At 42.6% G+C, this 14010-nt stretch overlaps 1 protein-coding gene across 2 annotated transcripts in view; it reads left to right on the plus strand.

Moving 5' to 3' along the window:
* NEGR1 (neuronal growth regulator 1) overlaps positions 1-14010 on the plus strand; it is a 672070-nt gene that overhangs the window by 375203 nt on the left and 282857 nt on the right. For both annotated transcript variants that reach the window (XM_075320310.1, XM_075320311.1), the window contains exon 3: positions 8853-8978. In XM_075320310.1, the coding sequence (XP_075176425.1) occupies positions 8853-8978 (126 nt within the window). The remainder of the gene's footprint in view (positions 1-8852; positions 8979-14010) is intronic.

Raw genomic sequence — 14010 nt, forward strand, 5'->3', positions numbered from 1 at the left:
CTCCCCATAACATGGAGCTCCCCATCCTGAGAATATCAGCCTTCATATGTATGGCTTTATCTGGCTGGTATTAAAATTGGGGGGGACCGCACGCCGTTTTTTTTAATTATTTATTTATTTCAATGCACAGTATAGACACGCCCACCGGCTGCTGTGATTGGGTGCAGTGAGGCACCTGTCACTTAGTGTGGGGGCGTGTCTCACTGCAACCAATCATAGGCGCCGGTGGGCTGGGAAAGCAGGGAATACGAGATTGATTAATGAGCGGCCGGCTTTTTCAAAATTGTAAAAGCCGCCGGAGCAGTGTGAACGCCGTGCAGTGCCGGGGATCGGTGAGTATGAGAGAGGGGGGGAAACTTCAGTCACTCGGAGGATTAGCGGTCACCGGTGAATCCTTCACAGGTGACCGCTAATCAGTACTTGACACAGACAGAGCCGCGGTATGAGGATGAAGTCGGGTGAAGTTCACCCGAGTTCATTCTCATCGCGCAACTCTGTCTGCTGTCAGCCGACATTTATAAACGACATTGTGCAACACACAAACGGACATTCCACACGGTTTCTACATGCTGCCGGGGGGTCATTTCATAAAAATACTCGGGTCTCCCATAGGATAACATTGGGCTCGGGCCGAGTACACGAATATCTTGGGATGCTCGGCCCGAGCCTCGAGCACCCGAGCTTTTTGGTACTCGCTCATCACTAATAGGGACCCCTAGGCTGTACCTCATGCTAGAGTGCCCTATAATATCCCAAACCTCAGGGATACTCCTAATGGTGGAGACACCTGAGTCCTGTTCCTGGCCCTGCTCCTGACCAGACCTAATCTGATACCCTCCTCCCACCCAGCATGCCACTAGGAATTTCAGGGCCCCTGACTGACATAATTTTGGGGCCCAAGCTCCGCCTCCATCCCTGCTCCACCTCCACACCTCACACACAAGCCAATAAATGAAGCGTGAAGGGGCCCCCCTTCTGTTGGAGCCCTGGACTAGAGTCCTGTTTGTCCCCCCCTGTTGGCGGCCCTGTCACATCAGGCAAGGAAAAGCAGCAGCGTGATGTTAACTACTGATAAAGACAGACAACGGAAAACCAAAACTCTGACACAGAGCACACACACAGGAATAGATAACAAGAGGTTTAGGAGGAAAACAAGAACAGGAAGGAAACTACAAAAGACAAAAGGGGTAAACTCCACAACCACACAAAGCAATAACTACTACTTCCATTAGAGAGTCTGGGACACCACACCTCACCAGACCAACTAAAATAACAACAAAATAGAAGTGGTCCCGCACCACCGCGTATCACTCTGCGGTAACGCACGTGTGCTCGTGGAGGGCTGTAAATTACCGTGTCCTGAGTAGGGGTGCTCGTCCAAAGAAAAAGTCCAAGAACAGATGAACTGGGGAGAAGAATGAAGGACCGCACTCCGTCCACTGTGCAGGAAAACGATTTATTTAGCGGTGCAGGGTAAAAAGCTGGAGACGCCCTGTGAGCTGGCTCCCAGGTAAAGGACGACGGCCGTTTCGCCTAATCAGGCTTCCACGGCTCCATGCCTGATTAGGCGAAACGGCCGTCGTCCTTTACCTGGGAGCCAGCTCACAGGGCGTCTCCGGCTTTTTACCCTGCACCGCTAAATAAATCGTTTTCCTGCACAGTGGACGGAGTGCGGTCCTTCATTCTTCTCCCCAGTTCAGACCAACTAAAATAAACTATAGTTGGCATAGGTGGAAGGATTCAACCAGCATAAATAGGAAAGGTGCAGATGTGATTGTCTTCCCTATAACATGTGATCAAAAGAGACTAGCAAGCAGACTAGCAGAGATTAACTATTACAAGCCTGCCTATGAATCAGCACACTGCAGGTCGCCACCCGAGTCTGCCTGTATTGATTCCAGACACCAGAGAATTTCTCAGGTGGAATGTCAGAATCTGTAATCTGAACAGAACCCGATGCCACCACGACAGTCAGCAAAGTTGTGCAAATCTCTGGATGGAAACATGTCCGAAGAACACTAGTTAAAACATTGCAAAAATTAATGTAATAACACGTATTTTGGCTATCATTTTCCCTGCTACCACCCTGGTTTTTTTTATTGTTGAGAAAAATGCAACATGTGAACATTCACAAACAGAATAATTCTCTTCCTGGGTTCCCCAGTTCTTGCTCAGTTACCCGTGTCCTGATGCAGTTCAGCACCCCAGTATAGCGTATAGTGATACACACAACCTTCTGATACTAATCGGTACCAGGGCACAGATGTGCGGCACCTAGAGCTGAAGATCAACCATAGGAAAGACATTCTTAAGCCTGCTTTACACCAGGCAATCTATCGTGCGATAGATCGTCGGGGTCACGGTTTTTGTGACGCACATCCGGCATCGCTGGCGATGCCGGCCTGTGTGACACCTCCTAGCGACGCAGTATCGCTCACAAATCGTGAGTCGGGTACTGCTCGTTAGGTTCCATAATATCGGTTACTTTAGTTGACCATCGTTTCCGTGGTAGCACACGTCGCTCCGTGTGACACCACGGGAACGATGATCAGCTCACCTGCCTCCCGCGGCCGCCGCCGTCTCTATGTGGAAGGAAGGAGGTGGGCGGGATGTTTACGTCCCGCTCATCTCCGCCCCTCCGCTTCTATTGGCCGGCGCCCGTGTGACGTCGCTGTGACGCCGAACGTCCCTCCCACTCCAGGAAGTGGACGTTCGCCGCCCACAGCGAGGTCGCACGAGAGGTAAGTATGTGTGACGGGGTTTAGTAACTTTGTGTGACACGGGCAGCGATTTGCCCGTGACGCAAAAAGGACGGGGGCGGGTACGATCGATTGTGAAATCGCACAATCGGTCGTACCGTGTAAAGCAGGCTTAAGACTTGTTCCATCAAGAAGATATTTTTGCCCACAAGAGATATTTGGTAATAATATTTACTATAGCAACATTGTCTTGTTTTCATTATCTAAAGACTCTTGAAATATTAAAGGTGAATACTAAATACACAAATCAGATTTTCTGCGGAGAATCTTCTGCAGTACAATCTATAGATAATCAGCAGAGGACAATCTGGACCAGATCACGGCGAATTTACTATAGTTCTTACTTATGCTAAAAAAATGAAAATTGCTGTTTTCTTACATTAGTTGCACTCGCAATCCAGTGGTTCTGCCATAATGGTCTCTCTATTCTGGAGACCAAGTGTCACAGATGTGTCTGGACCTTCAGGTGCTGCTGCTGGGACCAGGTCTAGAAGGGCCCGGCGATCGTCCAGACGTTAATGGATGCTGTCCCTTTTAAGGGCTTTATTTAGTTTTTTCTCTGTTTCCTTTCCAGGTTGGAGGAGCCTTTCCTCCAGCTGGTAATTAAGGGTCTTTATAACGTGGGGCCTCTCACTCCTCCAGTGCGGGTTATACTCTTTGTGATGACATGGACTCTGTCAGTGCCTAGCATGGGTTAAATTTCTTAAAAATTCAGCCAGACATGAAGATAGTTTGTTTCTACAAGACTCTTGTTGAGTCATGTAATTGCCTTGGACAATGAAGGTCAGACACCCAGACAAATCGATTATGCGAACCTCCCATTATATTACTATGTGTATTGCTAGATGTGATGTGACTTAGCAGTCTCTCCCTCGTCTCTGCCAGAGACCATTACTACTAGGGATATTTTGTATACGGCTTGAAATCTAGTCAATAAGAGCCCAGTCTTATCCACAAATCGTGAAGACCCCAATGGTCTCAATGGAGAGCTCAGGGGTATAAGAAGGAGGACTGTCCATTGCCCGGCTAGACTGTTGCTACATGATACCAATCTAGGATCTGTGGATCCGATTGGCAAGCCATAACCGAACCTGGATTATAATACTATGTGGACTTCAGCATCGAATGCAAGGATTCGGCTGAAATATCAAGAACTACCTAAGGAATGAATCTATCTTGGGACAATCCCGTCACCTGACTACAGACTTTGCGGACCTCAGCCAGCTTCCTAAATCTGGGGTTATTCCATTCTCGGTGGGTGTCCGCTGAAAGCGGGGTGCTGCTGGTTTCGAGTAAGTATCCCTGGAAGCTCTGAGGCACGGACATTCTAATCCCTGGTGAGCCAGCGGAAGGGTGAGAAACTGTGGCCGGTTACATTCTGTGGTTTTGCTGGTTATGTGCCATTAATTGTTTGGGGATCCAATAAAGTCATAATATTGTGATTCCCTCTCCCTGTGTTGTCTGAGTAGTGTTCCGCCCACGGTTAAGGAGGTCGGGCGTTCAGTTGGGATGAGCCCTGGGCAATACTGTCTTTCTAAAGGCGGCTGGGTCAGCGGACGAGAGCACCCACTGACCCCTGTGTCTCCACACTCTTCACTTGGAGAAGTTGCTTGCTCAGGAGTACATGTGGCTTCAGACTACTGTTGCTGTATATTCTGAAGATTCCCTCTCAAGATAAGTTGTTGTTTTTTCTTTTTCCCCTTCTGCTGTTTATTTGTGTTTGTTTTTCCCTCCGTGGATTGGTGGGTGGTGGGATTTAGTCCTATGGTCTGGCTAGGAGACAGGGGAACGGTGGCGGGCCACACCTCTTATCCCTTATAGGTACCTATGGTTTGAGGGCAAGCGCAGGGCCCCCCAGTGTCAGGGTCAGCGCAGGAGCCCCTGGTTTCCCCCCTTCCTTGTGTTTCAGCCTCCCTTATTCCCAGGAGTCCACTTGCTGGGTGTCTCTCCTCACACCCAGCGTGACACCAAGCCACTGGGATCATCGGTGGTAAGCGTCACCACAGAAGCACTGCGAAGGGGACCACAGTGCATTTATCACTAGAAAATGTGGCCATTTACATGCTGCGACATCGCAAACGATATATTGTCGGGGTCACAATGTTTGTGACGCACATCCGGCGCCGGTAGCAACATCACAGCATGTGACAGGCAGGAGCGACCTTAAACGATTGCAAAAGAGACAAAAATCGTTGGTATATGAGAGGTCGTTCATTTACCAAAATCGTTGTCTCGTACGTAGCGATGTTGTTCCTCGTTCCTGCGACATCACAGATCGCTATGTGTGACACCGCAGGAACGACGAACCTCTTCTTACCTGCGTCCACCTGCAATGCGGAAGGAAGGAGGTGGGCGGGAGGTTACGTCCCACTCATCTCTGCCCCTCCTCTGCTATTGGACGGCTGCCGTGTGATGTCGCTGTGACGCCGCACGAACTGCCCCCTTAGAAAGGAGACGGATCGCCGGCCAGAGCGACGTCACAGGGAAGGTAAGTCCGTGTGATGGGTGTTAGCGATGTTGTGCGCCACGGGCATTGATTTGCCCGTGACGCACAACCGACGGGGGCGGGTACGCTCGCTAGCGATATCGATACCGATATCGCAGTGTGTAAAGTACCCTATAGTCCGTGCGTGGATGAGATTTGTTGAAATGTCATTCCTTTGTCTGCAATTTAATTCTGCTTTGAATTTTCTGTTCTTGACCAATTCTGTCCAATAATCTGCATCCGTGCAACATTGTATAAAAACCTCACCCAAAAACTATTTGGTTTTGGAGTTCATATTTTGCACTCAGTTATGTTTATATCTATTTTTTTTACTTGGAATTTGCTGCTTTAATTGCAGAAGAAGGTTCCCTGTTACTAAGAAGCATTGCCTGTGACAAGTGGGGATTGTCCAGGGCGGTGGATGCCTGTAATGAGGAGAACGGCGCAGACTGTGATTGTGTGGGCTGAAGAAAAGGCCTTGTAGAACGGAAAAAAAATTAAAAAAATATATATATATAAGAAAATAAATCAATAACGAAAAAAAAAAATATTAGAGAACAAAAGAGAGAGACATTTCATCACTTTCCACATTCCGGAATCCAGTTATTTTCAGGCAAGGAGAAAGGAAGTAAAAAGTTGAAAAAGATGAAACTCTATATATAAAGCAGAAAATCTGTGTGTGGTGCCCGATAAGTAAAAAACGTTTTTACCCGATTTTACCCGGCCCGTCTTATACCAGCAGACTAAACATACGGCGAACATTTGGGCGATGTGCACACGCTGAGTATTTGGTTGCAGACATTTCTACACCAAGTCTGCATCCCTTGGGAAAAAACAAAAGGTGCATTTTGCCGCGATTTTGCATTTTTTTCCATGCTCTTTCTATGCAGTCTGGGGTGCAAAAACGCTGCAAAAACGCTGAAAGAATTGACAGCTGCAGATTTATATCTGCACCAAATCTGCAAGGAAAAAAAAAAAGCAATGTGTGCAGAAAACTCAAGGATTCTCATAGGCATCAGGATAGACACGCAGTTTCCCCTTCACGAGATTTGACCCCCTGAATTTAGGCTCTAAAGAAATAAAGGAGAAGTAACTGGAGCCTTATTTATGAGAAATGCCTCACAGTAAGATTGTTCTTTTTGCCAATAGTTACTGCAGAAGTAACAGGGGGCCTCATTTATGAGAATTGCCTCCCAGTAAAATTGTTCTGGTTGCCTATAGGCATTATATAAGTAACAGGGGCCTCATTTATGAGAATAGCCTCACAGTAAGATTGTTCTGGTTGCCTATAGGCACTGTATAAGTAACAGGGGCCTCATTTATGAGAATTGCCTCCGAGTAAGATTGTTCTGGTTGCCTATAGGCATTATATAAGTAACAGGGGCCTCATTTATGAGAATAGCCTCACAGTAAGATTGTTCTGGTTGCCTATAGGCATTATATAAGTAACAGGGGCCTCATTTATGAGAATTGCCTCCCAGTAAAATTGTTCTGGTTGCCTATAGGCATTATATAAGTAACAGGGGCCTCATTTATGAGAATAGCCTCACAGTAAGATTGTTCTGGTTGCCTATAGGCACTGTATAAGTAACAGGGGCCTCATTTATGAGAATTGCCTCCCAGTAAGATTGTTCTGGTTGCCTATAGGCATTATATACGTAACAGGGGCCTCATTTATGAGAATAGCCTCACAGTAAGATTGTTCTGGTTGCCTATAGGCACTGTATAAGTAACAGGGGCCTCATTTATGAGAATTGCCTCCCGGTAAGATCGTTCTGGTTGCCTATAGGCACTGTATAAGTAACAGGGGCCTCATTTATGAGAATAGCCTCACAGTAAGATTGTTTTGGCTGCCTACAGGTACTGAAGAAGTAACTGGGGCCTTAGTTTTGAGAATTGCCTCACAGTAAGATCGTTCTGTTGCCTATAAACACTGCAAACGCAACTGGGGCCTCATTTATCAGAAATGCATCACAGTAAGATTGTTCTGGTTACTATAGCCACTGCAGAAGTAACTGGGGCCTCATTTATAAAGAAATGCCTCACAGTAAGATCATAACTCCACAGTTATTATGACACTATATGGTTTTTATGGCTACTACAGAAGTAACTGGGGCCTCATTTATGAGAAATGCCTCACGGTAAGATTGTTCTGGTTGCCTATAGGCACTGTATAAGTAACAGGGGACTCATTTGTAAAGAAATGCCTCACAGTAAGATCATATCTCCATAGTTAATATGACACTATATGGTTGTTTATGGCTACTACAGAAGTAACTGGGGCCTCATTTATGAGAAATGCCTCACAGTAAGATTGTTCTTTTTGCCAATAGTGACTGCAGAAGTAACTGTAGCCTTATTTATGAGAATTGCCTCACAGTAAGATTGTTCTGGTTGCCTATAGGCACTGCATAAGTAACAGGGGACTCATTTATAAGAACTGTCTCACAGTAAGATTGTTCTGGTTGCCTATAGGCACTGTATAAGTAACAGGGGACTCATTTGTAAAGAAATGCCTCACAGTAAGATCATATCTCCATAGTTAATATGACACTATATGGTTGTTTATGGCTACTACAAAAGTAACTGGGGCCTGATTTATCAGAAATGCCTCACAGTAAGATTGTTCTTTTTGCCAATAGTTACTGCAGACGTAACTGGAGCCTTATTTATGAGAATTGCCTCACAGTAAGATTGTTCTGGTTGCCTATAGGCACTGCATAAGTAACAGGGGACTCATTTATAAGAACTGTCTCACAGTAAGATTGTTCTGGTTGCCTATAGGCACTGTATAAGTAACAGGGGACTCATTTGTAAAGAAATGCCTCACAGTAAGATCATATCTCCATAGTTAATATGACACTATATGGTTGTTTATGGCTACTACAGAAGTAACTGGGGCCTCATTTATGAGAATTGCCTCACAGTAAGATTGTTCTTTTTGCCAATAGTTACTGCAGAAATATCTGGAGCCTTATTTATGAGAATTGCCTCACAGTAAGATTGTTCTGGTTGCCTATAGGCACTGTCTAAGTAACTGGGGCCTCATTTATGAGAATTGTCTCACAGAAAGATCGTTTTGGTTGCCTAGCTGAAATTTGGGATCCTTTAGGACATTTCTGCTTTTTATAGATATAGATTCACCAATTAGATCTCTAATCAGTGCGAGGCGATTACTGAAGGTCATAATACTAAGATATGTTTTTTAAAATGCCGCCCAACATGTATTGGACAAAGTGATCCAAAAGATAAAAAGCAAAACTATCTAAAACAGCTGAGACAACGGAACGATGCGAGTCCCGGCTTGAAAGGAAATGGAGAGTACATTTTAATATTTACTAAAAATTTGTCCAAAAATTCGTTGTTGTTCTCCGCCGCAGTGTTACAACAAATTTGTAAAAAGTAACAAACTAACAAAAAAGAAGAGTTGGAAAAACAAAATGTAAACGCTGAAGATGTCCACTTCAGGGTGGAACTGAAAATGTAACAATAGGAAGCGTCGCTGACAATGTATCACATAATTTTCCACAATTGAAGCTACGGACATTTTTCTAGTATTAAATAATCACAAATATATTAAACCTCTGGTATTTGTTTTTATTTTGCAGTTTCTCCGAAGATCTACGACATCTCCCCCAACATGGTTGTCAATGAAGGAACGAATGTATCACTTACATGTTTGGCCACTGGAAAACCAGAGCCTTCAATATTATGGAAACACATCTCACCTTCAGGTAGGCGTCCGCGCAGCGGCTCCAATATTTCCGATGGGCGTCCGAAAAGCCACTGGAGGTGACACAATTGGGGGACGCATACTAATTTCTGTAGCTCACTTATCAGCTTTGCTGTGTAGACCGGGACAGGGTAAGCAGAGTCATCTCATTAGAATGGGAGCAAGTTACTGACAGCTATTACTTACATATAATATAGTAAAGGCCGCCATAATATTTAGATTTAAGAGAACCTGAGCAATAATTCATTGGGTAAAACACAAAAACCAATAATCATGTAGCCGATCAATAAAATATCACTATGATCTGAAAAAAAGTGTCATACACTGATTATTGGTTTTCAGGCGCTGGTCCGGCATCCACTCCATGAAGCCTATCTCCACAGTTATTATGACACTATATGGTGGTAATAAGTGTGCACTATGTGGGAGAATTATTTAGGAATTTTACGTACAAATTATTTGGATGCCAAATACCAGTTTTATTTGGTTAGTGAATAGCGATGAATGAATTTGCTCCAAATATTTACAAATAATCTGCGTTCCCCGTACTCTAAAGTTTTGCAACTCGCATTGTGCAAATTCAGCAAAATTGTGGCCAATTGGGCAGTGTAGAGTTAAACAGTACTACTTAATATACTAATTACAAACAATGATATTATTAAGCATTGTATGGCGGTGTAATCTGGAAACTGTGTTGCAGTATTATCTAAATGCTGCATATTATTTATATATTGGTGGTATTCTGTAAAATGTATAAAGAAGTATATTTAGGACACTATATAACGGTCATATATGGATTCTGAATGGGAGTATTATTGATCTGTTGTATAGCAGAATTATTTGGACACTGAGTTGCAGTATTATTTAAACCCTGCATATTATTTATACATTGGTGGTATTATATAAATGCTGCATATTATTTATACATTGGTGGTATTATATAAATGCTGCATATTATTTATACATTGGTGGTATTATATAAATGCTGCATATTATTTATACATTGGTGGTATTATATAAATGCTGCATATTATTTATACATTGGTGGTATTATATAAATGCTGCATATTATTTATACATTGGTGATATTATATATGTGTATATATGTGTGGTGTATATGGAAATATATTTAGGACACTATATAGCGGTCATACTGTATATGGATTCTGAATGGGAGTATTATTGATCTATTGTATAGCAGAATTATTTGGACACTGAGTTGTAGTATTATCTAAATGCTGCATATTATTTATACATTGGTGGTATTATCTAAACTGTATACGGAAGTATAATTATGACATTATATGGCGGTTATATATCAATTCTGAATGGTAGTATTATTAATTTTTTGTGTCACAGAATTATTTGGACACTGAGTTGCAGTATTATTTAAATACTGCATATTATTTATACACTGGTGGTATTGTGGAAACTGTATATGAAAGTATAATTATGACAGTATATAGCGGTCATATATATGGATTCTGAATGGGAGTATTATTGATCTATTGTATAACAGAATTATTTGGACACTGAGTGGTGGTATTATTTAAACACTGTATATTATTTAGACATTGGTGGTATTATCTAAACTGTATATGGAAGTATAATTAGGACACTATATAGCGGTCATATATGGATTTTGAATGGGTGTATTATTGATCTATTGTATAGCAGGATTATTTAGACACTGAGTTGCAGTATTATTTAAATACTGCATATTATTTATACATTGGTGGTATTATGTAAACTGTATATGAAAGTATAATTATGACAGTATATAGCAGTCATATATATGGATTCTGAATGGGAGTATTATTAATCTTTTGTATAGCAGAATTACTTGGACACTGAATTGCAGTCTTACTGGGAATTGGGTGGCAGTATAATGTGGAAAGGATATTTTATTTGGGTACAATATGGTATTAATGCTTAGATACTGCGTAATGGTGTACGGCATTATTATTAGTCACTGAGTGGCAATAGTATATATTTAGCATTTATGTTAAAGGGGACTTATCAGCAGGTTTTTCTGTATGGATCTAGTAGTATGGCTGTCTAAGTGCTAATGATACTTTTTTTTGTAGACATTTGATGTGCCAGTCATGAGAAATCTGGTGTAGAAGTCATATGCAAATTAGACTGAAAGTGCCCTGGGGGCGGGTCTCCTTCAAATGCACTGACACGCCCCATTGCACTTCCAGCCTGATTTGCATATATTAGATTTCTCATGACTGGCACATTGTTTTTATAGAGGATGACGCACCTACACAGCCGTACCCTTACATCCACGAGTAAGGGTTTGTGTGCATGTTGCGTTTTTCCTAGCGTTTCCGCAGCGTTTTATGCAGCAGCGTCTCATTGTCAAAATGCATGAGTTTTGCTTTCCAAGCAAAGTCTATGGGAATAATATAAAATCCGTGCGCACGACGCTTTTTTAAACGCAGCGTTTTGATTGTCAAAAACTTGACAAAATCTCTGCGTTTAAAAATGCAGCTTGTCACTTCTTATGTGCGTTTGGCAGCGTTTAGCTATCATTGAAGTCTGAGATTTTTGAAAATGCTTCCAAAATCATAAATATTGCGCTTTACATGCATTTTTGTTGCAATCCGCATGCTTTTTTGGACATCAAAAAAGCATGCGTTTGGGCCTGGAAATGAGGTCAAGAGGTTTCCTGTTGACCTCACATCCAGCCCTAAATAAAATCAGAGTTGTAATATATTTATTAATAATTTTAATTAATAAATATTATTTAATATAATTTTTCGGAATATTCACATTATAGTACATGAGTAGAAGCAGGAAATGTCATTGTTTTTTTTTTTTTGTTTTTTTTCTCATGGTGTTTGATTGAAGAAACCTTATTTTCCATTGACAAAGTTTTGAAAGCGCATCAAAATTTAAGCATGGAAAAAGCGGTTAAAATACACAGAAAATGCGCTCAAAACGCATGCGTATTTATTGCAAACTGTCACAATCAGAAACTGCCAGAGGGTGCATTTATTTCTGCAATTGTCAGGACGCAACGTGCGCACTAGCGCTAAGAGCGTGCACTGACAATTTCCCTTTCAATGGGATCTAATATATAAAGCTGTGTGTGTGTGTGTGTGTGTGTGCGTGCGTGCGTGTGTGTGTGTATGTCCGGGATTGGCATCTGCACCGTTGCAGCTACAGCCACAAAATTTTGCACACTCACACGTCTGGACCCTGAGAGTGTCATATGCTATGTTTTGAGGGGACATTTTAACCCCGCGATTTACAGAAGAATGTGCAGCTACGCCCTTATGTAGAATGTTGGCGTGTCACAATGCAGCCAGGGAAAGAGACAGACACAGACAGGGAAAGAGGCAGACACAGACAGGGTAAGAAAGACATAGACAGGGTAAGAGACAGACACAAAGAGACAGACACAGACAAAGAGACTGACAGGGAAGGAGAGGGAAAGAGACAGACAGGGTAAGAGACAGACAAAGAGACAGACACAAAGAAAGTGACAGAGGGAAAGAGGGAAAGAAACAGACAGGAAAATTGACAGAGAGAGAGACAGACAGGGAAAGAGAGAGATAGACAGACGGAGAAAGAGACAGAGACAGTCAGAGACAGACAGGGAAAGAGACAGACAAAGAGAGAGAGAGAGATATACAGAGGGGGAGACATACAGAGAATGGGAGAGAAACAGAGAGACAGTTACTATCCCGGGCAGCGGATATTGTGTGCAGAATACATTTTTGTTAATATATTCTATTTTGTTAACAACAGTTATTAACCCGGGTGAAGCCGGGTAGTACAGCTAGTATGTGTTGTGAGGTAGCAGCGTTGCTTGGGCAAAAACGTGAGGCAGTGAGGCAGCAGCGTGTTCACACCAACAGTCTATTTATTGTTGCAGCATAAATAGATCCAATTTCCCACTGTCAAAGTCTCTTCCGGATCACAGCCAGTGCATATAGACAAATTCTTTGCATCAAAAAGTCTCGTTACCTTAGGACCCCGTTAACCGCAGGGATCTGTGTAAGGTTCTCCTAGGCTCACACTCTTGGCCTGTGTTCACTCCACACAGAGCCAGCTCCTCTCACACAGCATGTGTTAGCTTCACCAAGCCTGGCTCTCAACTGAGACACACCCTGCTGTGCTCTGCATGATTTTAAATGAAAATGCCGGACATGAGGATTGCTACAAAACCTGGACTGGGAGGAGGGATCTGTCTCCCTGTTACCCTTTGTGCTATACTCCCAGTAATAGCTATAGCAAACTCAGAGGGTTTCCAGACACATTCTGGGGGACACATAGCGGTCTTCAAATATTACCCCTGTCACTGCCTCACAGTGTGTGTATATATATATATATATATATATATACATATATATATATATATATATATACATATATATATATATATATATATATATGCATGCCACCACATTGGATTTGAAATGTAATCTCTACAACAGAATTCAAGTGCAGATTGTAACGTTTAATTTGAAGGTTTGAACAAAAATATCTGATAGAAATTGTAGGAATTGTCACATTTCTTTACAAACACTCCACATTTTAGGAGGTCAAAAGTAATTGGACAAATAAACCAAACCCAAACAAAATATTTTTATTTTCAATATTTTGTTGCGAATCCTTTGGAGGCAATCACTGCCTTAAGTCTGGAACCCATGGACATCACCAAACGCTGGGTTTCCTCCTTCTTAATGCTTTGCCAAGCCCTTACAGCCGCAGCCTTCAGGTCTTGCTTGTTTGTGGGTCTTTCCGTCTTAAGTCTGGATTTGAGCAAGTGAAATGCATGCTCAATTGGGTTAAGATCTGGTGATTGACTTGGCCATTGCAGAATGTTCCACTTTTTTGCACTCATGAACTCCTGGGTAGCTTTGGCTGTATGCTTGGGGTCATTGTCCATCTGTCCTATAAAGCGCCGTCCGATCAACTTTGCGGCATTTGGCTGAATCTGGGCTGAAAGTATATCCCGGTACACTTCAGAATTCATCCGGCTACTCTTGTCTGCTGTTATGTCATCAATAAACACAAGT

Source organism: Anomaloglossus baeobatrachus, chromosome 8, assembly GCF_048569485.1.
Source record: "Anomaloglossus baeobatrachus isolate aAnoBae1 chromosome 8, aAnoBae1.hap1, whole genome shotgun sequence".
In the NCBI taxonomy this organism is placed as follows: domain Eukaryota; kingdom Metazoa; phylum Chordata; class Amphibia; order Anura; family Aromobatidae; genus Anomaloglossus; species Anomaloglossus baeobatrachus.